This window comes from Crinia signifera, chromosome 1, assembly GCF_055691185.1.
Source record: "Crinia signifera chromosome 1, ASM5569118v1, whole genome shotgun sequence".
Classification (NCBI taxonomy): Eukaryota; Metazoa; Chordata; class Amphibia; order Anura; family Myobatrachidae; genus Crinia; species Crinia signifera.
This window is the reverse complement of record NC_139217.1, coordinates 54,047,886-54,075,200: the sequence shown is the minus strand read 5'-3', so window position 1 is coordinate 54,075,200 and position 27,315 is coordinate 54,047,886. Positions and strand designations below refer to the sequence as shown.

General features: G+C 49.8%; 1 protein-coding gene across 6 annotated transcripts in view; it reads right to left on the bottom strand.

The window, feature by feature from the left end:
* Positions 1–24,033, bottom strand: part of ABLIM2 (actin binding LIM protein family member 2) — a 161,873-nt gene extending 137,840 nt beyond the window's left edge. For all 6 annotated transcript variants that reach the window (XM_083153344.1, XM_083153512.1, XM_083153671.1 and 3 more), the window contains exon 1: positions 23,754–24,033. In XM_083153344.1, the coding sequence (XP_083009470.1) occupies positions 23,754–23,763 (10 nt within the window). In that variant the 5' untranslated portion in view covers positions 23,764–24,033. The remainder of the gene's footprint in view (positions 1–23,753) is intronic.
* Between the last annotated feature and the right edge of the window lie 3,282 nt (positions 24,034–27,315).

Genomic DNA, 27,315 nt, shown 5'->3' with positions numbered 1-27,315 from the left:
AGGGGCTTAACGGGGTGTTGGAAGGGTTTATAAGCAGGGTTCAGGCGGGAAATAGGGGTCACTGGGAGAATTTTTCAACAGCTCAACAGCTAAGCAGCTCTGGCATCTCCCATGGCTTCCCCAGGCGACGCTGATGCGGAGGTATCCGCTGCGCTTGCTGCCCTTAGGGAGGCAGCGGGCACTAGAGGGGCTGATTGGCTGCAGCAGCAGATGTCCGGTCTGCTGGGGGGACTGGGAGCAGCAACGCAAGAGGCGGCTTCAGCGGGCGCACGGCCTCGGAGGTCTAGGCCTCCGGAGCGCTTCAGCCCATCGGTGTCCCCCAGGGTTCAGCGCCGTTCACGGAGCCCCGTCAGGGACCCTCCAGGCCGGGCTGCGGGCCGGGCACCTTCCGCCCGCAGGACCAGGTCTGGGAGGAATCCAGCTAGCAGGCGAAACCCTCCACGCGGGGGGGATCCCCCCCCCCCCGTGCATGAAGATCCGGCGGTGCGGGGTACTGGACCTGGAGCGGCGGGGCATGCGGTGCATGCCGCTGCCCAGCGCGGGGTGAGTCGTGCCAGGGGGGCAGAAGTACGGGCTGAGGAACGCAGGCCTGGTACACGGAGCGAGCGGCGCCCATCTGGCTCCGCCTCCAGTGAGGTCACGCCGGCTGGCGCTGTACCTGAGGGTCGCGATGACAGGAGAAGAGAGATGCCACCGTCAGCAGATGATGGAGAAGTACCTGGTCCTTCCACATTGGCTGGGGCCCGTCAGGACGCTGGATCTGCGGCTGCTGGGTTCACAGCCCCCAGGCAGCCTGGTGAGTCTGTCTCTATGTCTGTTAATGCTTTAGCGCAGAGTCAGGGGGGGGGAGGGTTAGCCCTCCAAGGGGAGATGAGCAGGGGTTTTACTGAATTGTTGAGTGGTTTTGCAGATTGGTTGGCTGGTTTGCGGCAGGGGGCGGGGTCGTCCCCGGCGGCGGCGTGGGTGCCGCAGAATGCGGGCACACCAGCCAGCAGTAGCGTGCCAGTCAGCAGTAGTGTGCCGGTTAGCAGTGGGGTGCCGGCTAGCAGCGGGGTGCCGGTGGCCGGCAGTGGGCAAAGCAGCAGCAGTGCAGGGGCACAAGGGAGCAGTGGGGAGACGCAGGAAGAGAGTGGGAGGCTCAGTGACACTGCAAAAGGGGAGGTGTATGTCTGTTTTGAGGGGCCATTGGGGGCCCACCTGAAGCAAGAAGTGAGGGAGAAGATTTGGAAAGGGGAATACGTGGATATATTTTCACTGCTCCCTTTGGAGCGTTTTAATCTGGATAGGCCCCGTAAGGAGGAGAAGAAGGAGGAGGAGGAACGTCGGCGGTATCGGCTGATACCGCGGTCGTTCACGAACTGGTTACAAGCATTTGCTATTTTAGCTAGCGTGATTAGGGAAAAGGCACCTGACAATTGTTCAGGTTTGTTTTGTTACATGGATGCGATAGGGGAGGCGTACCGTGTGTATGGGGGCCTGGCTTGGCTCCGGTACGATGAACAGTTTAGACAGAGGAAGGCGGTGCGCCCTAACATACGTTGGGACCATAAGGATATTGCTTTATGGTTAAAGGTGACGGCTCCCATGAAAAGCGGGCAGCCCTTTCGTGGGGACGGGGGGGGGCCGAGGGAGGCCACAAACGGGACGGCCATGCAGAAGGGACTCTGTTTTGCCTTCAACGACGGGTCATGCCGGTTTGGGGCAAAATGCAAATTTAAGCATGAATGTTCCTCGTGTGGAGGGACCCATGGTGCAAATAAAAGGTTTTTAGGAGGAATTTGAAGTCCGCAAGGGAACACCCAGAAGTGGTTCAGGATAAATTGTTTAAGGAGGTACAGCTGGGTCGTATGGCGGGACCTTTTGGGTCGCCACCATGGCCAGATTTGATAGTCTCACCTTTAGGGGTGGTGCCTAAAAAGGAGGCGAACAAGTTTCGTCTTATACACCATTTATCTTTTCCAAAAGGGGCGTCGGTCAATGATGGCATTGACCCCGACATCTGCTCGGTGGTTTATACATCGTTTGACGCGGCTGTTCAGTGGGTGAAGCGGTTTGGGAAAGGGGCCCGGTTGGCAAAAACTGATATTGAATCGGCATTTCGTTTGCTGCCGGTTCACCCAACTAGTTTGCGTTTGTTAGGATGTTGTTGGGACGGGGAGTTTTTTGTTGATCGATGTTTACCGATGGGTTGCTCCTTGTCGTGTGCTTATTTTGAGGCCTTTAGTTCCTTTTTGGAGTGGGTGGTTAAGGATGTCACTGGGTGCAGTTCAGTCATTCATTACCTAGATGACTTCTTATGTATTGGTCCTGGGGGGACTGGGGTATGCGACTTGTTGTTGAGGACGGTTGAAAGGGTGGCGGCAGACTTTGGGGTCCCGCTTGCACCTGGTAAGACGGAGGGCCCTGCGACAGTGATCAGTTTTTTGGGTATTGTCATTGATACCGAGAATATGGAGTGCCGCTTGCCCGAGGAGAAATTGCTGGGTTTGAAGGCTGAGGTAGGGAGGGCATTGCTGGTGAAGAAAGTTAGATTGCGGGAATTGCAGTCCTTGCTGGGTAAATTAAACTTCGCGTGTCGCATTATGCCTATGGGCCGCATATTCAGCAGGAGGCTGGCAGCAGCGACAGCAGGGGTGGTTCTTCCTCATCATTTTGTCAGATTAGGTAGTGAATTGAAAGGTGACTTGCGGGTATGGGCAACATTTTTGGAGGCTTTTAACGGCAGAGCTTTGTGGATGTCGGACGCATGCGTGGCCACGGAGCTAGACCTCTTCACAGACGCGGCCGGGAGTGGCGGTTTTGGGGCATATTGCCAGGGACATTGGTGTGTAGGCCGGTGGCCTGAGTCTTGGGTGCAGAGGGGCATGGTAAAAAACTTGGCATTGTTGGAGTTGTTTCCTATTTTGGTTGCAGTAGTGGTTTGGGGGGACTTGTTCCGCAATAGGAAGATTTGTTTTCACTGCGATAATTTAGGGGTTGTCATGGCCATTAACCAATTGTCGGCATCTTCACCGCCGGTGGTCACTATTTTGCAGCAGTTAGTATTGGAATGTCTGGCGTTGAATTTGTGGGTGGTGGCGAGGCACGTCCCCGGTGTCTCTAACGGTATTGCGGATTCTTTATCTCGTTCACAGTGGGAGCGTTTCCGGGAGTTGGCGCCAGAGGCGGACAGGGAGGGGACCGGGTTCCCGAGTCGGCTCTGGGATCTGCTGGACGGGTAGTTGACCAGCTCATCAGGGAATCTTTGGCCCCGAATACATGGTCGGCGTATAATCAGGACTGGCGGAGCTGGTTGGAATGGCGTGAGGTAGCAGGTTTGAAGGAGGATGACGATGAGTTGGCCATTCTGTTATATATAGGCCATTGTAAGGAGATTGGTTGGTCAGTGGCAAAAATCACGCGCTGCATGGCGGGCTTGGCTTTTGGGTTTCGTGCAGGCGGTAGGCCTGATGTCACTAAGAATTTCCTGATTGCGCAAGCATTGAAAGGTTGGAGGAGAGGCCATGTGGTACAGGATCAGAGAAGGCCGGTTTCCTTTCAGTTGTTGCAGAATATGGGCGTGAAGTTAGGGGCGGTTTGTAGTTCCAATTTCGAGGAAAGGTTGTTCGGGGTAGCCTTCTCGCTTGCCTTCTTCGGCGCATTGCGGATAGGTGAGCTCGTGAGTCCAAGTGTGTCCAGGCCGGGGGGCTTGTTGGAAGAGGATGTAGATTTATACTCGGATAGGGTGGAGCTATTGGTGAGGAGGTGTTATGATATCCGGGTGTCCTCGCCAACCCTAACTCCGTTGTCATCGAATGGGATTGGTGGCTGCGTGCTAGTGCTAGGCTTCGCCTATAATAGCCGCGTTCGACAGAGCCCGTTAGTCAGGCTCCGCCCCCGATGCCACCAGGTCTTGAGAGTTGACAACGCTGCCACCAATGTCAAAGATGAACAAGGGAATGACTAACTACCCCAAGAAGGCGAGGTCACCCTTGTTCTGTAGCAAACAGGGTAGACGTAACAATACGTAAAGATGTAACACAAAACTATACCAAACAGGTGTAACAATACACAGAGGTGTTTCATCAATATCAAGATACGAGTAAGGGCAGTCTGGGGGTAGACCCCACTTATCTGTGCTCCGAGGAGACAACGGCAGCGGGAACCAGGGTACGGACAACTGGACAACGCACGGACACCAGGAGGACAGGAGACAAAACGGAGGACATGGCTGGGAATCAACGACAGGACGCAGGACGACTGGGCACAGGAACCAGGAGCAGTGGATAGGTGGGAACCAGGAACACTTGAGACCCTGAGGTGCAAAAGCTATAACCGGCGCCTGTCCTGGGCAGACGCCGGCTCTTTATTCAAAATCCCCGCTGACGCTGACGTGCGCCGCACTGCCGGGCGCATGACCTCAGCGCGCCGGCACGCCGACGGAGACGCTCGGGGACGTTGCCCGGCAACGCCCCGATGCCTGCTGACGATGCCGTGGGGACGGAAGCTAAGGGCGTTGCTGCGCGACGGCGCTAACGTCTCCCCCGGCACTCGTCTACACTGTCTGTCCCGGCGGGTCCGGGACAGAAGTGTAACAGTACCCCCCCCTTGAGGAGGGGTCACTGAACCCTTAGAACCCGGTTTCCAGGGAAATTTTCTAAAAAACTCCGCTCTAAGCCTGGGCGCATGCAAAAACTTTTCTGGGACCCAAGATCTTTCCTCATCTCCAAACCCCTTCCAGTGGACAAGAAACTTGAGCTGACCCCTGACTACCTTGGAATCCAAGATATGTTCCACCACATACTCCTTATGCCCCCGAACCAAGACAGGTCTTTGAGTACGTGTAGAGCTGGATGGAAGGGTACCGATGACAGGTTTGAGCAGGGAACAATGAAAGACATTATTGATGCGCAGAGACCTGGGAAGCTGAAGTCTGAATGCCACAGGGTTAATTTGTCCGATAATCGGAAATGGACCGATAAACCTGGGACCCAACTTGGGACATTGCTGTCGAAGTCTAATATGGCGTGTGGATAACCATACTCTCTGACCCACTTTAAAGAGACACGGTCTTCTGTGCCTATCAAAGAAAATCTTAGACCGGGCTGAGGATTGTCTAAGGGCTATGTGTACATTCTTCCAGGCTTTCCTAAAAAACGAGACAGTGGACGAGGATCTTGACGGATCAACCGGGGGCATGAATGAACTACATTTGGGGTGCAAACCTGAGTTGCAGAAAAAAGGAGAGCTCTTGATAGCTGAATGATAAGAGTTATTGTATGCGAACTCTGCTAATGGAATAAGCTCAGCCCAATTGTCCTGGCACTTTGAAACGAAACAGCGGAGGTATTGTTCCAAAGCCTGGTTGACCCTCTCGGTCTGTCCATTCGACTGCGGGTGGTAGCCAGAGGAGAGACTGACCTGAATCCCTAAGGCTGCACAAAACTGTCTCCAAAACCTGGCCACGAACTGGGAACCTCTATCCGAGACAATATCTACCGGGAGTCCGTGAAGCCTAAAGATGTTGGTGATGAATAAATTCGCTAGGATTTTAGCAGTAGGGAGCCCATGTAATGGAGTAAAGCGAGCCATTTTGGAAAATCTATCCACAGTAACCCAGATGGTGGTGAACTTGCTAGATGGAGGCAGGTCAACTATAAAGTCCATAGAAATATGGGACCATGGTTTTTTGGGAATGGACAAGGGAAACAGCGGCCCAATAGGAGACTGTCGAGACGATTTGTGTCGCGCACAGACCAGACATGAGGCCACAAATCTGTCGACATCTTGCCTCATAGAGGGCCACCAAACAGTCCTGGCTAACTGTTCAAAAGTTTTGGCAATACCTGGATGCCCGGAGCTTTTTGCCGAGTGAAAGTCCCTGAGAACCGCCTCCCGTAATTTCTGGGGAATAAATAAACGGTCCTGTGGGGTCTGTTGAGGAGCCGACGCTTGGGCAGCAATAACTAAGGTGGCTAAATCTTGGGTCAGGCCCGCCATGATTACTGAGCAAGGGACGATGGGAGATGCTTTCACCTCAGACCCCTGGAAAGTCTGAAAACTGCGGGAGAGAGCATCCGCCTTCACGTTCTTAGATCCCGGCCTAAAGGTGATGATAAACCGGAATCTGGTGAAGAATAGTGCCCACCGAGCCTGTCGTGGATTGAGGCGTTTGGCGGACTCAATATAAGAGAGATTCTTGTGATCGGTGATCACGGTGATGGTATGCTGAGCTCCCTCAAGCCAGTGACGCCACTCCTCAAACGCCCATTTGATGGCTAATAACTCACGATTGCCTACATCATAATTTCTCTCGGCTGGAGAGAATTTGCGGGAGAAGTAAGCACAGGGATGAATCTTTAGATCCAGTGGCCCCTTCTGAGACAGGACTGCTCCAGCACCCACATCAGAGGCGTCGACTTCGATTAAAAAGGGTAGCCTGGGATCTGGGTGGTGCAGAATTGGGGCTGAGCAAAACGCCTTCTTTAATTTTTTGAAAGAATCCATCGCCCGTTGAGACCATTGTCCTGGGTCAGCCCCTTTCCGAGTCAAGTCCACTATGGGTGCCACGATGTCCGAAAAGGAGCGGATAAATTTGCGATAGTAGTTAGAAAAACCAAGAAATCGCTGAATGGCCTTGAGCGTGGTTGGGCGAGCCCAGGATTGAATGGCCTGAACCTTAGATGGATCCATGGAGAAACCTTGAGGGGAAATAATATACCCTAAAAAAGTCACTTGTGACACTTCGAATTCACATTTTTCCAACTTGGCATATAGATGATTCTCCCGTAGCTTCTGCAGCACCAGGCGGACGTGCTGCCGATGTTCAGAAAGAGATTTGGAAAAAATGAGAATGTCGTCCAAGTAAACTACGGCAAAACCCCCTAAAAACGGTCGAAGGACTTCATTAATAAAGTCTTGGAAGACTGCCGGGGCGTTAGCTAGACCAAAAGGCATCACAAGATACTCAAAATGCCCCGAGTGGGTATTAAACGCGGTCTTCCACTCATCACCACTTTTAATTCTGATTAAGTTGTAGGCCCCCCTGAGGTCTATTTTGGAAAAAATCACTGCCTCCCGAATCTGGTCAAATAATACGGAGATGAGGGGTAATGGGTAGGAATTTTTTACCGTAATTTTGTTAAGGGCTCTGTAATCAATACAGGGCCGTAAAGACCCATCTTTCTTCTCAACAAAGAAAAACCCCGCCCCCACCGGTGATTTTGAGGGCCGAATGAACCCCTTTTCAAGGCTTTCTTTAATGTAGAGGTCCACGGCTTGGGACTCAGGTGCGGATAACGCATATAAACGACCCTTAGGAAGTCTGGCATTAGACACTAAATCAATGGCACAATCAAAGGGGCGATGAGGAGGCAAGGTGTTGGCTTCTTTTTTAGAAAAAACATCTGAGAAATCACGGTACTGAGGAGGGAGAGCTTGAAGATCAGGGTGCATCACACGGAGAGGGAGAGTGAGACAAACATCCGAACAGGACCCTCCCCACCGAGTGATCTCACCAGTTTCCCAATTAAATTCAGGGTTGTGTTTTTTTAACCAGGGCAGCCCCAGGACTATAGGAGTGAGAGGACAGTGAAAAATAAGAAAGGTGATATCTTCGGAGTGAAGAGCCCCCACCGACAGACGAAGGGAGGGAGTCCTAAAAGATATACCGCCTTTAGACAGTGGACGGCCATCCAACCCACATACAGAAACGTGATTGGCCAAGGGTATGGGCATAAGGCCCAATTGTTGCACCAGGCCTTCATCTATAAAGTTACCGGCCGCCCCACAATCCACAAAGGCAGATCCGTTCCAAGAACGGTCGGTAACAGAGACTGATACCTGAATTAATACAGAATCTGAGGGAGAAAAGCTCGACAGGCCCAAGTGAACCCCCCAAGTATCACTTAGGCCCTGTCTTTTCCCGCCTTCAGCGGACAAGCAACAGCAAGATGACCGGGACCCCCACAATACAAACAGAGGCCCTTGAGACGTCGGCGGTTTTTTTCGGAGGAAGATAGTCGAGTGGCCCCCAACTGCATAGGCTCGTCTCCGGGTACCTCGGTAGACTCGTCTACAGATGAGGAAGGCAACACTCCAGACCGTCTCTCTCTCTGCCGCTCCCGAAATCTCCTATCCACCTTAATGGCTAACTGCATGATCCCATCTATGTCTTTGGGAGTGGGGTACTGTACTAATGCATCCTTAAGGGATTCGGATAAACCAATCCGAAACTGACTACGAAGCGCTGGGTCGTTCCAGCCGGAATCAATAGCCCAACGTCTGAACTTAGTACAGTATGCCTCAGCTGTATCCTGCCCTTGACGCAGGGCCCTAAGATTTGACTCGGCCGAGGCCGCCCGGTCCGGGTCATCATATAATAACCCCATTGCTGAGAAGAATGCATCCACTGAAGAGAGAGCCTCAGCACCATCTGGAAGGCCAAAGGCCCAAGACTGAGGATCTCCCTGCAGGAGTGATATAACCATTCCAACCCGTTGAGCCTCAGAACCAGAAGATCCTGGGCGCAATTTGAAATAAAGCCTGCATGACTGTTTAAAATTAAAAAACAAAGACCGGTCACCTGAAAAACGGTCAGGGAGATTTAACCTGGGCTCCAGACTCCCACCGGAGGAGGAGCTAGACTAAGACCGTGGCTCGTGTGAGTTTACCCGTAGGGTGAGCTCTTGCAATTTCTGCGTCAGCGTGTGCATCTGTCCTGCAAGAGAGTGGGCAGCAGCCTGCTGTGACGGATCCATGATTGGGTTTCCCCACGACTACCGAACCTCTGAGCTGTAGGGGCAACAACAGTCCCAGAGTATGGTCTGGCCGGTTATAATGTTATGATATCCGGGTGTCCTCGCCAACCCTAACTCCGTTGTCATCGAATGGGATTGGTGGCTGCGTGCTAGTGCTAGGCTTCGCCTATAATAGCCGCGTTCGACAGAGCCCGTTAGTCAGGCTCCGCCCCCGATGCCACCAGGTCTTGAGAGTTGACAACGCTGCCACCAATGTCAAAGATGAACAAGGGGATGACTAACTACCCCAAGAAGGCGAGGTCACCCTTGTTCTGTAGCAAACAGGGTAGACGTAACAATACGTAAAGATGTAACACAAAACTATACCAAACAGGTGTAACAATACACAGAGGTAGTTCATCAATATCAAGATACGAGTAAGGGCAGTCTGGGGGTAGACCCCACTTATCTGTGCTCCGAGGAGACAACGGCAGCGGGAACCAGGGTACGGACAACTGGACAACGCACGGACACCAGGAGGACAGGAGACAAAACGGAGGACACGGCTGGGAATCAACGACAGGACGCAGGACGACTGGGCACAGGAACCAGGAGCAGTGGATAGGTGGGAACCAGGAACACTTGAGACCCTGAGGTGCAAAAGCTATAACCGGCGCCTGTCCTGGGCAGACGCCGGCTCTTTATTCAAAATCCCCGCTGACGCTGACATGCGCCGCACTGCCGGGCGCATGACCTCAGCGCGCCGGCACGCCGACGGAGACGCTCGGGGACGTTGCCCGGCAACGCCCCGATGCCTGCTGACGATGCCGTGGGGACGGAAGCTAAGGGCGTTGCTGCGCGACGGCGCTAACGTCTCCCCCGGCACTCGTCTACACTGTCTGTCCCGGCGGGTCCGGGACAGAAGTGTAACAGGAGGTCAAAGACGGATCAGTTAGGGAGGGGGAAGAGGGTAGTTCTCTTCTCAGTACCAGGGTCGGATATGTGCCCGGTGGCACGGCTAAGGAGGTTTAAGGAAGTCAGAGTGGGCAGGGGAAGTGATCCTTTGTTGGTGCATGCAAATGGGTCCTTTTTGTCACGGTTCCAGTTCACAAGTGTGTTTAGAGCAGTCCTGCGGACGTTGGGCCTCAAGGGGGAGGAATACGCTGGTCACTCTTTCCGTATTGGGGCCGCAACTGAGGCTGCTAGAATGGGGTTTGGTGATGAGTTAATTAAGCGTATTGGGCGGTGGGAATAGTCTCGTTTTCGTTCTTATGTTTGCTTAGGGGATTGTTGAGGTTGACTGCGTGTTTTTCTGTTTTTAGGGCAGTCTCCGTGCCTGATTTGGATTTTAGGACATTCATATGTCTTTTGGGGAGCTTTACGGGCGGATGTCAGACCGAACGGCCGCCAGCTGGGTTTGGATAGAGAGGAGGCATTGGTCCGCTGGCTGGGGAAGCGCGGTATGGTATGGAGTGGAGTATTGCAGGAATTTCACCGTTTTGTTTGACTCGATAGGGCTCCCGATATATTAGTGTTGCATGTGGGTGGGAACGACCTTGGGGGCAGACCATTTAGGGAGTTGATACGGGATATCAAGTTTGATCTCCTGCGTTTATGGGCAATGTTTCCGGAAGTGATCACGGTTTGGTCGGACATTGTGCCACGCCAATATTGGAGGGATGCAAGGTCGGCTGACAAGCTCAATAAGGCACGGATTAAAGTTAACAGGGCGATTGGGCGTTTTATGGCCAGGAACGGGGCTGTGGTGGTGAGGCACAGGGAACTGGAGTCTGGTGCCGGGGCATTTTGGAGAGGGGACGGTGTGCACCTGAATGCTGTAGGGATAGATATTTGGTCGTTGGGACTACAAGAGGGAGTTGAAACAGCGTTCCGGATGTGGGGGGGGCGCACGGGGTTAAGGGTTTAATCCCGTGCATGGTGGCGGAGGGGGGTCCTCGAGGTTAGTGGCATTGAGGCTTAATTATGCGGCGGGGAGGGCCCCATGAGGGGGCTGGACTCCCCTGGGTGAGGTTAAGTAATGAGCACTGGGTGTTGACAATTGGTGCCCTCGAGCCAATCGCTATCGGCTGGGGGTAAGAACTCCTGGAAGTGCTTGAACGTGTGGATAGATTTATTGGGGGCCTCGGGGACCACCTCCGTGGGGAATGTTTTGGTTATTGTTAAACTTGTATTGTTTCAATAAAGATGGCCGCTGTGGCCAATTTTATCCAACGGAGAGTTGTGTCATTTTTGGGTGGATATATGGGCACAGCGATTAGACAATACCCTGTCATGTAGGAGCCGGACTTGAGGCAAAGCCTAGGGGTAGGCTCCCCTGACAGGGTTTGTAGGGAGCTGATTAGCAGGATAGTCATAGAAGGGGTGTCAAAGGAGAGGGTCATAGGGGGAGGGGCTTAACGGGGTGTTGGAAGGGTTTATAAGCAGGGTTCAGGCGGGAAATAGGGGTCACTGGGAGAATTTTTCAACAGCTCCCACCCACCCTCCCTATTTTTAGAAGGTTTTAGGTAAAATAATTGATAGAATGTCTTTTTGTCACAGTGGCCTGTGCGGAGGGGGGTCCTCGAGGTTAGTGGCATTGAGGCTTAATTATGCGGCGGGGAGGGCCCCATGAGGGGGCTGGACTCCCCTGGGTGAGGTTAAGTAATGAGCACTGGGTGTTGACAATTGGTGCCCTCGAGCCAATCGCTATCGGCTGGGGGTAAGAACTCCTGGAAGTGCTTGAACGTGTGGATAGATTTATTGGGGGCCTCGGGGACCACCTCCGTGGGGAATGTTTTGGTTATTGTTAAACTTGTATTGTTTCAATAAAGATGGCCGCTGTGGCCAATTTTATCCAACGGAGAGTTGTGTCATTTTTGGGTGGATATATGGGCACAGCGATTAGACAATACCCTGTCATGTAGGAGCCGGACTTGAGGCAAAGCCTAGGGGTAGGCTCCCCTGACAGGGTTTGTAGGGAGCTGATTAGCAGGATAGTCATAGAAGGGGTGTCAAAGGAGAGGGTCATAGGGGGAGGGGCTTAACGGGGTGTTGGAAGGGTTTATAAGCAGGGTTCAGGCGGGAAATAGGGGTCACTGGGAGAATTTTTCAACAGCTCCCACCCACCCTCCCTATTTTTAGAAGGTTTTAGGTAAAATAATTGATAGAATGTCTTTTTGTCACAGTGGCCTGTGCGGAGGGGGGTCCTCGAGGTTAGTGGCATTGAGGCTTAATTATGCGGCGGGGAGGGCCCCATGAGGGGGCTGGACTCCCCTGGGTGAGGTTAAGTAATGAGCACTGGGTGTTGACAATTGGTGCCCTCGAGCCAATCGCTATCGGCTGGGGGTAAGAACTCCTGGAAGTGCTTGAACGTGTGGATAGATTTATTGGGGGCCTCGGGGACCACCTCCGTGGGGAATGTTTTGGTTATTGTTAAACTTGTATTGTTTCAATAAAGATGGCCGCTGTGGCCAATTTTATCCAACGGAGAGTTGTGTCATTTTTGGGTGGATATATGGGCACAGCGATTAGACAATACCCTGTCAAGATTTTTCAAACTGTTCTATAAAATAATCTCCCTATTTCTCATGTGGCTGCGAAATGTCACACGCATGTTCCGGGAATCCGGCCTTGTTGCTGTTGTTGCCCCTGGAATTCCTAACAGACCCAACCCAACCGGAGCACAGGGCGGAGAGAACGGATGCCATTGTCACCCCAGATCCATGAAGGTCGGGATCTACAGATGCACGGTTGAACGGCAAGCCACAAGATGGTAAAGAAAACATTATCTGAAGGGTAGAACGCCGGCTTAATGGCCTCTTCTGCTGCCAACGCAGATATGCAAATGGCACAAACACTGTCAATTACACATATTTGATGTTGCCAACAATTAATTGGCTATTCTCCCGCTTACTAACAACAAACACCTTCATATAATTGCCTTTTACCTACCATTAGCTTGGTTGTCATACAGTAATTGCAGATAGAAGTCCTCTCAGTCATCGCCATGCCAAACGTTCTCATAATCTAATGATGATTTGCAACGTGCACCTAAAATGTAGCACTTAATATTTTAAGTGCATCCTGTTCTTTACAATACAAAAGCCACCCACAAGCCTTGTGCTTCTATACTCATAGGGATGCGCCTGGTACGGCAGCCTGAGGCATCTCTCCTGGGCAGTACGGATTTGGAAGTGAATCTTAAGAAAATCAATTTATAATACGCAAATTGCTTTGAAGCAAAAGTCTAAAGGCCCCATTACACTATGCGATTTGGGCCCAACTTCACCTGATTCTGGTAGATCAGGGTGAGAAATCGATCCAATGCATGGTCCCGAGAGCATCGGATCGGAGCCGGAGATCATACATGTGGAAAGGAAGATCTCCAGGTTGGTCTCACTTCAGATAACAGGGAACTGGAATCACATGCGATACAGAAGTACCTGCATGCAATCCTGCCGCCTGGCTCTCCCCCTTCTCGTCTGCCCGGTGGCCCCCTGCTCAAGTGGCTGCAGAGACTGCCGGAAGGTGCTAGGGAGGAGGAGGTCACTGTTCCGGGCAGCACAGCAGGAGGCTGCCCGGACATCAGGCCAGGTCATGCGGCAGCGCGGGATGCGGTGAGAAGCCCATAGCTATCACATTATCTCTCTTTCTGATTCTCACACCCTAAGACAGTGATGGGGAACCTTGGCACTACAGCTGTTGTTGAACTACACATACCAGCATGCCCTCCAAAAGTTTTGCTATTTGGCCATGCTAAAACTGTTGCAGGGCATGCTGGGATGTGTAGTTCAACAACAGCTGCCCTATGATATTCCCCCATTAAAGTCAATGGCATTTATCTTACACCCCCCCCGATGACATGCGTCACTGCACCGTCAACGCCGGATTATGTCCCCGTGGGTGACCTTGCATCCCAAATGCCGGGTTGCTCCGGGGACGGACCAGTGTGTAACTCAGGAGTGCAACCCGGCATTTGTGATGTGAAAGGGGTATGACATGCCCAGTGAAAGACCAGTGCAAACAACTCCATTGACACAAATTAGAAGCAACATGTTCAACAAGCTTGGACAGAGAGGTGGAGGCTAAAGGCCCGTACACACTGGAAGACTTTGAGCTGAAAGCCACTCAAAATAGCATGTTTGAGCGGCTTTCAGCTCAAAGCCGCCCAGTGTGTATGCCCGAGTGGTGAGCGCTGCTGCGCGCTCCCGCATCAATGCCGGGAAAGCCGCTCATCGGCTGGGTATACCAGCATTTGAGTGGCATTGAGGACGGCTTTGCATAGGGCTGTGAAATCAACCTGTATTCATTGGCACAAGGAAAACAAATTTACCAGACTCTTTGTGATTTGCCGTTTGCTTGGTAAATCCGTATTACAATCAATATAAATACAGTAGCTATATATAGACTTAAAGTAGAACTGTACAAAGGAATTGAGAAATTTTCCGCACCACTGAACATGTTCTAACGAAACTTAATAAAATCACGTATTTGAATATGTTAACTACAATCTGTTGATTGCTCTGAATATCTTATGAAAATGTTATTTGGATTGGCTCAATTATAGGACTACAGTAGATAAATTATGCAAAAACCCGGAGAAACGGTTGAGCTCATTTATATTCAGTATTAAATTTAAGAACTAGGTCGCTTTAAAGAACTATTTAGGCTTTCTCCTTGAGGTTGGTTTCATATAGACGCCATGTGTCACAGAGATGTGTATGTGACACAATAGTCTGCACTGATTTGACAGGAGCCTCACATCAGTAATGTGTCCTGATGTTAATGCACAGATTGATGTCAGACTGACTAAAATCAGGGATGGGATTGGGAAATAGGGGAACGAGGACTACATGCGACCCTCTGGTCCTTCACCTGCGGCCCCCAAAGCTCCTTCCTGCTATGTCCTCAGATTTGAGCAGCGCAGTTTGCAATTGAAATGTGTTATTACAAATAGCATCTGTTTTATTAGATATATTGTTTTCATTTATTACTGAGATCAACAGTAATCTGCAGCCATTTTGTCTATGCCACCTCTCAAGTGTATCGGATAAGGTGCCAGAACCGCGTTGACTGAACTTAAATACTCTGCACTGCTGGTACATCTCATATTCTAAGCTTTGCAACAAAAGGTGGCCTAATTCGAAAGTTTTAGGTTGGAGGTTTAGTAGGAGATACAGGGCTGTGAGGAGAGGATGAGGGCTCTATGGGCCAGTTGTACTAAGCTTGAAAAGTGATAAAATGGAGTGTGATAAGCCACCAGCCAATCAGCTCCTACCTGTTATGTTACAGGCTGTGTTTGAAAAAAGACAGGTAGTAGCTGATTGGCTGGTGGTTTATCACTTTCTATTTTATCACTTCTCATGGCTTACTACATCTGGCCGTATAAGTGAGGGTGAAGAAATTTAACTGGATCCTGCAGGAAACAGGGATACAGATGGCACAGATACAAGGCATAAGAAGAGTGCTAAGAGAAACAACGGTCAAGCAGCAGGGGGTAAGGATAGGCTAAATTGGGAATAGGGAGAGGCAGGTCAGGAGAAAGCCACAGAGTGGGCATCTTGCCTTGAAAAGTGCTAACATGGAGAGTGATAATCAACCAACCGATCAGCTCCTAACTGTAATTTTTTAAACCCAGCCTGTGACATGACAGATATGACCTTATTGGCTGGTACGTTATCACTGTCTGTTTTATCACAGTGCTTAGCGCAGCTGGCCCACTGAGTAAGAGGTTACAGGAGCTGAGACGGGAGAACATAAGGGAGTTACTGTATATGGGTTTTTGTGATGTCAGAGATAAGGAAGGGACTCATTTTAGCGATATTGCAGAGATGCAAGTGGCAGGTTTGGTTGAGGGCTGAATGTGCTGAGCATGACACCCAGACATTAATAATCAATACAAGTGACACCAGTACATACCTCCCAACTTCTGTCCGTAAGAAATAGGGACACTCGCGCGGCGAAAAGGGGGCGGGGGTGTATGCAAATGAGGGTGTGGCTTATGCTAATTAGCCGCGACCTCATTTTCATACGAGAATAGACGCTGTGCGCATGCGCACACAGCGTCTATTCTACTAGATTGGGGGTCTCCCAACTGCCACCCCCCGCAGCGGGACAATGCCTGCCGCGGGTGGGACAGCGGGACAGGACCCGAAAATCGGGACTGTCCCTCTAAAATCGTGACAGTTGGGAGGTATGCCAGTATCCTACCACCATTCCCCTCTTCACATTGCCTAATTTACCATCCACATGAACTACTACTGGGAATAGTAACCTGTGCGGAGCGCAACGTTGGTGAGCGTCTATGCCAGGCATGTCCAACGTTGGCCCTCCAGATGTTGTGAAACTACACATCCCAGCATGCTTTGCCACAGTTTTGCTATTAGAGAATTCTAAAACTATTGCAAAGCATGCTGGGATGTGTAGTTTCAAAACATCTGGAGGGCCAACGTTGGACATGCCTGGTCTATGCCTTCACTATTCCTTGTCACACCCTGGGGTAGTAATGTATGAAAATGAGAAACCGTGGAGGGAACGCACGCACCTAATGCTTACCCTGCCTTTACACAGTCTGGCTTGCACTTGGTATATTCCATCAACCACCGCCCTGTACTTACACTACAGACTCCCCACTGTCTCTCCGCAGAGATGAGACCTGCTGGCAAGTGCACAAGAGATAATGCCAGCCAACAGGCTTCAGCTGAAATACAACAGCAGGTCTGAAGTTTCATCATATCACCCAGGTGCCATGAACTGAACCTTTTAGCCATTTTGGCGAGAGATGTACTAAGACATTGATGGGCCCTTTTAACATAGGATCGCATTTGCAATGCAATCTGGGCAGGATCTACGATTTCACTGAGATGTATGTCCCAGAAGATGCAGGGATGGGCTGCTTTCAGCTTTGCCGGTTGCCGGAGGTCTGTGCATGCACGGTTAGCGCTAACCCTGGCTGACCACACTGCCCCGCCAGTAGCGCGGTCTGTAGCCCATGGGCTCGGAGATTCCTGCTGTGGTCCCTCCTACATAGATTCGGGGAAACTTAACATGTGCGGCTGTGATGTTGCTATGGGCAACCAATTAGATTACCGGCCAGATGCACTAAGCTACCAGTCATTCGGCGGCTGGGTGGCGTGACCCTGCCCATCTCCACTTCAGGGAGATGGGCAGGGTTGGGGGGGTGGGGGTTCGGGGCGGCGGTTGGGACCGGTGATGGGGACTAGGGAGGCGGCGTACGGCGTCAGGGAGCTCCATTGGAACGGGGCGTGTGAGCGTCTCGTGTGCGCGCCCCCATCCGACGGCTGGCGGGGGCAGGCGATAGAATCGTCAGCCCCTGCAAGCATGAGGGCGGCTCCATCTGTACCTGGTAGGGTAGCCGGCATCAGCAAGTGCCGGGCGCGACGAGCGACTTGGGGATGCGAGCATGCTGTATTCCGCCACATGGCTCTCACTTAGGGTGACCAACTCATCCCTTTAATCCGGGACACATATTAATTACACAGGTTCTGTGGCAGTTTAAAACCAGGTGAAATGGAGTCTTGAGGTGTGACAGTTTAAAACCAGGTGAAAGCCAGCCACAGAACCTGTGTAATTAATATGTGTCCCGGATTAAAGGGATGAGTTGGTCACCCTACTCTCACTAGTCATGTCACCCATCCTCCTGCATGAACAGATGATGTAGACAAGGCATGTCCAAACTGTGGCCCTCCAGCTGTTGAGAAACTACACATCCCAGCATGCCTTGCCTTAGTTTTAGCCTTTCCTAATAGCAAAAGTGTGGCAAGGCATGATGGGACTTGTAGTTTCACAACAGCTGGAGGGCCATAGTTTGGACATGCCTGCTGTAGAGCATCGCTAATCTACGGGAGCACGCATTGTTAACAATATAGTACATACACACTAGACGATATACGCGTTAATAATGTTGCAATATGTTGTTATCGTGCATATGATTTAAAGAATCATATTTTTAGCACCTTAAATGGAACCAAACGGTCACATGCCATTCATATAAAGTAAATTGTCAACAACCAATCAGAGTGAATGAACTTTCGATTGTAGTAATCCCGCTCTGCAGGGATGTTGCAATGCTCTGGTGGAAGGGGCCCAAATCTAAGGGGATATGTATCAAACCTTTGATAGAGATAAAGTGGAGAAGTCTCTCTCTCTCTCACTTTCAGTCGCTCAAAACAGCAAGTTTCAGCAGCATTCAGCTCAAAGCCACCCAGTGTGTATGACCCGATGGTCAGCATTGCTGCGCACTCCTGCATTATTGCCAGGAAAGCCGCTCATCTGCTAGCATTACCAGCAGATAACCGGCTGTGAGGACGGCTTTGCTTAGCTCTGCACTGGGCAGTTGGGGTTATTCTGGTTCACTCACAAAGGCAAATTCCTTCTCAAATGGACAAAACCATGTGCACTGCAGTGGGGGGGGGGGGCAGATTTACCTTGTGCAGAGAGAATGAGATCTATATTGCAGTGTTTAAATAAAGCAGTCAGTATTTTCCCTGCACAGAAAAATTCTCTCTACACACGTTACATCTGCCCCACCTGCAGTGAACATGATTTTGTCCATTTGAGAAGGAATTTGCCTTTGTGAGTGAACCAGAATAAGGGCCCTTGTCCCGTTTACTGCAGCAGGTGCCAATTCACGGTTGTTTTAGGGAAGTTCTTTGGAAGCCTCAGGCACAACGCTGGGATGCGGCACACTACTACCAGTATGACGTAGCCACAACTAGGTGGTAAATGGCCGCACACTCTGCTCTGAATTACAAACTTCACATGCTGGGAAGTATATACGACGTGACGCTGTATTCCAAGAACACTGCATCCAAAAGTAATTTCACAGGTTCCGTGCACGAGCCGTCCAGCGAGCTGACCTTAGTCCCACTCATAGGATTACAACTCCACTGCCCGGCCGCATAACTCGCATAGGTCACATATCAAGACACAAGGACGCAGCCACTGGACGCCTGGCGCCATGCACTTAAGGATCCTAGTGTGCACTATGGGGAAACGGCGTTATTAGGAAAAAGGCACTGAAGCAAAACAGCGTGACCAAAATGACTTTATGTAATAGTATTATTCGCAGGCACAGTCAGTGTACGCATTAATCTGCCCCTCACATACATGTTGTCGAAACTAGATGTTGCCGCCTCTATTCTTAGCCCAGGGATCATCTGGCTCCAGAAATATTCCCCCTCCAGCCAGCAAAAGGATGAGAGCAGGATTCCCATCACTGTACACTGACACTTCCCACTCTCCTGCCAAGGACTGCAGCGATCACATAGCAGCTGTGCTAATGTATGCACGCTTGTTACTATAGCCAGCCATCCACATAACATGTAGGAGACCAGAAACCTACGATGCCAGTGATTCACACATTGACTAAGTCAGCGAGATGACACATACCTCCTCACAATTACAGACTGCATCACTTCTGTGACTGCACCGCGCCGATGCAGAATCGGGGGCTGGTGCAGAGTGAGAGCGCTACACCTGGGGGGCATCCTGCATGAAATCGCCCCGCTCATGCACTGTGCTTACACATACCCGCCCCTGCAGATTTCTGCCATTCAATCACTTACACCTGGAAAGGCTGGGACAGTAGAGAAAACCATGCGATTGGCTGTTTGCAAACTTCCCTCAGAGGCAGGACTACCATTGGTGCAGGGACTAAGGGGGACACTGCTGCCCAGACCAGCAGTTTGTACCCCTGTCACCCACTGGTGTGGGGCCCAATTTATAATTTTGCACCTGTGCCCGCCACTCACAAGTTCTGCCACTAACACCCCTTAACACTGATTAGTGCTTTTTTAATCAATTGAGCATTGAATAGTTATTTATTTTTATTTATTAACAGTTTCTTATATAGCGCGGCATATTCCGTTGCGCTTTACAAAGGAGACAGTGATACAACAAACAGGGTATTTACAGACAGTCAAAAGGTAGGAGGGCCCTGCTCGCAAGCTTACAATCTATAGGGAAATAGGCATTGATACATAAGGATAGATACTGTATTCTTTATTGCATTAATTCCACCAGAATGCAAAGGTTCCTGGTGTGCTGTATGATACGGTGACCAAGCAGTTTGGCCAGGGGTCAGGAGGATGGAAAATGTGAAAAAGAAGAGCATGGATATGTGTGGCCTGTACAGTGGGGATTTGATTAGATAGGAACGGTATATGAAGGTTATGATGGAGGTTCTGGAATTTGATAACCTGCCTGAAGAGGGGAGTTTTCAGGGAATGGCTGTAGGTTTGGAGACTGGAGGAGAGTCTTATTGTGCGTGGGAGAGCATTCCACAGAGTGGGTGCAGCACGAAGAAAGTCCTGCAATTGGGTATTTATGCTATTTAGAGTGTATTTAAGCATTTTCACTATTTTTTGATCCTCTATTAGAGAGGTTTTAGCTGTAATAACAAATGATAAGTTTCACTCAATTCGTTTAGGACATGGATGCAAAATCGTCATACTGTAGGTGTCTGTGACGTGTAACAAGCATAAAGCAGGCACATATATGTTGCCTTCGCAGGAACACACCTGGATAGCATCTCGAACGCTGCATATGGGAGGAAGAAGGGTCACTGTGCCCTTTTCTTGAGGACAAATTAAAGACATTTTGCAACCAAGCCTGCATTATCCTCATATGTATAAAGCCTACTGGGAAACTACAATATAAGAAATGTCGCTACTGATGATCCAATTAACCGCTAGCTGCCAACCTAGAACAGGGATGGCTATCCTTGACCCTCCAGCTGTTGTTGAACTACACATCCCAGCATGCCCTGCTACAGTTTTACTGTTTGGCCATGCTAAAACTGATGCAGAGCATACTGGGATGTGTAGTTCAACAACAGCCGGAATGTGTCAAGGTTAGCCATCACTGACCTAGATCAGGCTGCAGCTGGGAGAATTACAGGGGGAGACGGAGAACACCTCGTTCATGGTAAACGTGATCCCCTTTCACTTTGCTCCGTCACCATCTACAACTTGTTAGCTAAGTTGATTTGCAGGTTGTAGTGTCCCTAGAAAAACAGATCCATGTGACAGTCCCTTAGGCTTCATCTTGGGGGAGGGACCTTACTAAAATATTTTACTTATGTGGTAGCGCAACTTTAAACACCTCTTGTAGTAAAGAAAAACAATCACTAATGCAACTGAGAGGTAAACTGAACACTATCCCTATATCAGGACCTAAAACAGCTAATCACTGTAAAAATCAACACGAGGGTGCAGGGCCGGCGCCACCACTAGGCAAATCTAGGCATTTGCCTAGGGAGCCTGCCACTGGAGGGCGGTATTTCGCCCCCCCTTGCCGCCCGGGTACCTGTCCTGCGGCGTATATGTGTGTAAAAGCTGGCGGCGACATCGGGGGGTCCCTGCAGTCAATAAGAAATAACGAGCGCTATCCGCCGGGCTATGCGAAAGCGCTTCTGTTTTGGAAACACTGGCCGCACGCTGATTGGCTGAGATCCAGCCAATCAGCGTGCGCCATGCGGCCAGTGTTTCCAAAACAGAAGCGCTTCCGCATTGCCCGGCGAATAGCGCTCGTTATTTTTTATTGACTGCAGGGACCCCCCCGCTGCCGCCAGCTTTACAGCGCCGCAGGACAGGTACCCGGGCGGCAGACACCGGGGCGCCCCCACCCCGACTTGCCTGGGGCGCTCTGGTGCCTTGCACCGGCCCTGCGAGGGTGCGGGCTAACCCTCCAATGGCCAAGCCACAAAGCTCCACAGGGTCTGTGGAGAACCGACTTGTATTTCTGGGTAAAAATGTGGTAATACCAGATAATAGGCCAGATGCACTAAGCTTCAAAAGTGCTAAAATGGAGAGTGATAAACAACCAACCAATCAGCTCCTGGCTGTTTATCACTCCCCATTTTATCACTTTTGAAGCTTAGTGCATCTGGCCCACAGACAACATTTATGGAGAAGATGTCTCAAAACATTATAGTGGGGGTTCCACAGGTTCAAAAAGTTTGTTTTGAAAGACATAGGTGAGGATGAAATCCCCTTTTATACATACTGTATAGGCTAGAGATCTGCGTCCTCATGCGACTTTGACCTACTGTATACAGTATACATTGCAGCACTTAATCTATTGCTCCGAAATCATTTTGAAAACTTTTCGACCAGTAACACAACAAGTGAATTTGCTCATGTAAATAACATTCCGCAGCTGACAAACAGGGTTCTTACATAGGAAAAAGTCACCAGACACACAATAGTGTCCTCTGATCCAGTATCCGATGGTCATACTGTGCTCCCAGACAAGTGGTTGCAGCATGCAATCCATTAAGACGCGGACGTGACAACAAGCTGCATTTATCCTTGGCGATTGAAGCCAATGAATAGACCAGTCACTGAATTATCGATGCCATCTCGCTATGATGTGCTGCGTCTGTTTTCCTTTAATGTGTCGATGATGGTATTCATCTTATTTAGCTCTACTGATCTAATTAATGCACAAGCAGCAGCGAATGGGAGTCGCGGGTTCTAGTACATATGTGAAATGCCAGCACATTGTGCAAATGAACAATCTTAGATCACAAATCTAAATATAGGTATCTTTGCCTCCTGGCTTGTTAAAGCTTCAAACTTTCCCTTAACACATGTAGCAGCACACCTGCCACCGACATACTGTGCAGGCAGCCATCTCCACAACTGGACATATGGATGCAGGCTATCAATTCCCCACAAGCTGGTGACATAACTGGATCACCGAGGTCTTTTTTAAACTATCCCCATTAAACATAATCAGATGCATCCTCCACGTATAGCCAGCACCCTTGTTCAGCCTCCACAAAAAGTGGCCTCTAAGTTGGCGACACGTGCACTTTTGTGGTCATTTGTTTTAGAAATGTTTTACTTTCACCCATGTATGTATGTTATTAGAAACTTAATAAAAATCTATTATTAAAAAAAAAGAAATGTTTTACTTTTACTTGCCTCCTCACTTTCAATGTATTCTACTTGTAGGCAAAGGAAAGGAAAGGAAAGGAAAGGGGGCAGGTTTAGCAAGTATTCTGGTAACTTAAAAATAACTGTTTTATAGTAGCTTTTGAGGAATGCAATGGAAAAGTAGTAATTCAGGGCGAGATGTACTAAGCTTGAAAAGTGATAAAATGGAGAGGGATAAACCACCAGCCAATCAGCTCCTATATGTCATTTTTCAAACCCAGACTGTGACATGGCAGGTAAGAGCTGATTCGCTGGTAGTTTATCACTCTCCATTTGATTTGATCACTTTTCAAGCTTAGTGCATCTGGCCCTCATTCTTAAAAGTTATTTTAAAAATTGGTCCATGAAGCATCATTAAGGATGATGCATTATCTACTTGGCAGAGGTTTAGTTAAGGATTGATCAGCATGGAAAAGACTCTGGAAATAAAATATACCAAGCGGAAGAGAATACGGGTAAGAGGAACCACCTGACACCCCCCATATACCAGCGAGGGGAGAGGAATATTGCACATTCAGTATGCCAGGCATAAAATTCCTAGTGAGTGGGCAATGGAGAGATAATTGGATTTTCCTCTGTTCTGCAATGGGTGGTGCTGCTTTAAATGGGCCATGTATTCCTGGCCGTTCCGTGAAGCATGGTTAGAGTTACAATCCGCTAGCAATTCCACCTGACATAGCAGTATTGGTATTAATATTACTATTATTATTGCGGCATGACACGCAGTGTGCAGCACGTGCATCAGCTGCCACAATATATACGTGTATAAATCAAGGTTATGCACGAGTATTATATACATCTGCATAGATGCAGCTGAGAGGCCAGGCGACAGGCGCAGCAGGATTCTGTACAGAAGGACCAGCTAGTATATAGGATATGATTGGCAGGAGCATCCTCCCCACTCCCCTAGATCCACAAGGTGCATTAACCCCTCCATAGCATGCATCATCCAATCACTATAAGACCCCAGGAGAAAATGCATTAAAACAATCCTATGATGCACAATGCAATGTTTCTGCAATATATATGTGATAATATAATATGTAGAAAGGGGACAGAGGGGCATGGCACTCACCTGCACTCATGCTTCAGCAGCTCGCCCTGGTTTCCATCCAGTGGTGATCTGTAGCCCTGTGCTGCTCCCTTTACCTGTTACACATCAAAGCTAGCAATGACAGCTCGGCTCTGCATCATAAAGGGATCCCCCGTCTGGCTCCTGAGGCAAGAGGACCAGTCTGCAATGCACAGTGCACACAGCCTGCCCAGCAGCAGTGAGCCCAGCCTGTGCACTCCCCTCCTCCTCCCCAGCACTGAGATGCAGCTGCTGAGCGTGCTGATGAATGTTTCTAGGACTGCTATAGCGCAGGCAAGGAGAGTTCGGTGCATCATGGGCACTGTAGTCTCTTATACGTCACAGTGAGCACGGGCCTGCGTTTGAAATCTCTCTGGGAAACTACGTTGACCGTGATGCCCTACGCCAAGCGCGCTGCGTCCTTTTGCCGCTAGACGGCGCTGTGTGGCTGATGACTTTACCTTTGACTTTATCCAAACCAATTAGTGGTAATTATTATTATATCATATTATACTACTGGGAATGAGGGTAAAGTAGAAATAAATGAGAATGCACTGGTCAGCTTGAAGGGAAGGGTAATTGTTAACAGAATAGTACTGGAAGTATATGGAATAATGTACTTCTATGTATCAGTGGAGGTGTTACTCAGCTGATGGTCAGGAACCATAAAAGTTCCCAGTTTAATGGAAATGGTTTTTTTTATTCAATGCCAGGATTGCCATGGCTGCCACAGTTGCATGCTTTGTGTTTTATATCCCTACCATGTGCAATGACATCAAATTGGCTGCAGACACCCAAAGGCGCTGTCCATGGTACAGCAACTTTGAACATTTATGGAAATATATATATATATATACGAATAACCATCGACCAGTGGTGGAGCTTGTGGGTCCGGGATGGCGCACCGGGACCATTGATCTAATTAACTATTGGAGTGCCAGTACCAGTCTACACATATATATATATATATATATATATATATATATATATATCAGGGTAGCCGACCCTCCCGGAATTTCCGGGAGTCTCCCGAAAATCGGGTACCCCATCCCGGCCCCCCGGAAGGGTGGGCAACCCTCCCGGATTCAGGGGGGACCCCTGCTGACCCCCGGATCGCGGCATTAAAATGCCGCAATCCTCGGGTCTCAGAGGAGGGGGCGGAGCTAAAACAGCACAATCGTGTCATTTAGTGATGTCACTCGTAAGCCCCGCCCCCTGAGCGGCTGCTGAAACTCTCCTCTCCGGGCTTCTCCCGGAGAGGAGAATCTTAAAGTCGGCAACCCTGATATATATATATATATATATATATATATATATACACACACACACACACACACATACATCACAGGGGGAGGATAGCAGCAGTCCAAGCGTCTTGACAACTAAAACTCTTTAAGCCGACATTGCAAGACAACGTTTCATTGCCGTTTATTAGGCTATGACCTGAAGAAATTTCCTAATAAATGGCAATGAAACATTGTCCTGCAATGTCGGCTTAAAGAGTTTTATTTGTCAAGACGCTTGGGGTGCTGCTATCCTCCCCCCGCGATGTCTGAAATGTATTGATGCGGGCACCCAGTGTAGTATCCACTAAGTACAGGTAGAGCCGGATCCCCCCTGCTTATTCTATATTATATATTATATGGAGCACACTTTGGTCCTGACGACGGGGTAACACCCGAAACGGCGTTGACCGCCTCACAATAAATATTTTTTTCTTCTAATTCCTGGAGTGACGCCTCACCCATTCTTCTACTATATATATATATTTATTTTTATTTTTTTTAGGTATAGCTTTATGGGCCAGATGTCTCAAGCTTCAAAAAGTGATAAAATGGAGAGTGAAAAACAGCCAGCCAATCAGCCCCTGCCATGATGCAGGCTGGGTGTGAAAAATTACAGGTAGGAGCTCAGGCAGTGGGGCCCACCTAAAGGGACTTCCACATAAAGGCCCTTATTCTGATCGGTGCGGATATTCCCGAATTCTTACGGTGCGGTCCGCACGCCACGCTGTGCTGCCGCGTGCGGCCATCGTCCGTAGAAACGCCCACGTGTCCTCCGCATTCGGACGGACTCACTCTTTAAGAACAGGGCGTGTTTACGGACGACGGTACTTGTTTCCTAGAACGGCCACAATCGTGAGTGATCGTGGCTCTTAATTAAGGGACACGATCCTCACGATGTGGCCGATTTTTGACACTTTTTTCACTTTGATTGACAGAAATCGGGTCAATCGGTCGGTCGCGACCAATTAAAATCGGCCGCGATGCGACCGACCGATTGACCCGATTTTTCCATAGACTTCAATGTTAAAAAATCTTTTAACATTGAAATCGGGAGGATCTTGTCGGTCTTGTGCCATTATAATGGCACAAGATGAGATGGACTTGATTAAGTCCATCTCACATAGGGAAAAATGTTAAAAAAGGTGAAATGGGCCAATATGACCCATTTCACATTTTTTATGTGCCCGCCATGACCCCACGATAGACGTCAACCCGAAGCGTGGCGAGCGCAGCGAGCCCGCGAGGGGCGGCGGTGCGCGTCCTCCGACCTTTTCATTCCCCTACTATCCACTAGGGCGTGGAGTGAGAATAGAATAGTGTGGCGAGCGCAGCGAGCCACCGAGCCCGAAGCGTGGCGAGCGCAGCGAGCCCCGCGAGGGGACGCGTATACCTGTGAAGTTAGACGCGTCCCCTCGCGGGGCTCGCTGCGCTCGCCACGCTTCGGGCTCGGTGGCTCGCTGCGCTCGCCACACTATTCTATTCTCACTCCACGCCCTAGTGGATAGTAGGGGAATGAAAAGGTCGGAGGACGCGCACCGCCGCCCCTCGCGGGCTCGCTGCGCTCGCCACGCTTCGGGTTGACGTCTATCGTGGGGTCTAGCCCACTTAGTAACATTTGTGGGGGCAATTGAAATTAATGAGGTGAAAAAAAAAAAAAATCGGGTGAAAAATCGGTCGATCGGATCGGTCGCATCGTATGCGACCAAATCGCATGCGATGCGATCGATCCGATTTTTTATCTTACGACCACAACGATCTAAATCGTTGTGGCCGTTCTAGGAAACAAGTACCCGGACGACATACAAACCATGCGTGTGCGGGGGGAAACACTCAGATTCTGCACGGTATTACAGAGTATGCACGGGAATACCGCATCCGAACGGATGGCAAGCGGTCCGTCCGCACGGAAGCGGTGTATTTACGCAAAACTACCCACTATTATGTCTATTCTGCAATACATCACATGACCCACTTATTCAATTACCTATCCTCATAAAAAAATGTTTATTTGGAATTGGAATCAATTAGATGCCAATATATCCTTACAACCATGCCTAACACATGCATTGCACACATTAACCCTTACAGCAATTGAAGCAGCAATGGTTTCAATTAAAGCACTGACAAGCGTCCTATTAGTGAGTAATGAGTAAAGGAGTCGATTGTATTGGGTTCAGGTGTTAATGCTTGTAGTCATTAGGCGTTCCGTTCGCCTACCGCAAGACCGAGTGGTTTCCGCAAAGCAATACTTGACTTATGGACACCGCACATTTCTATCG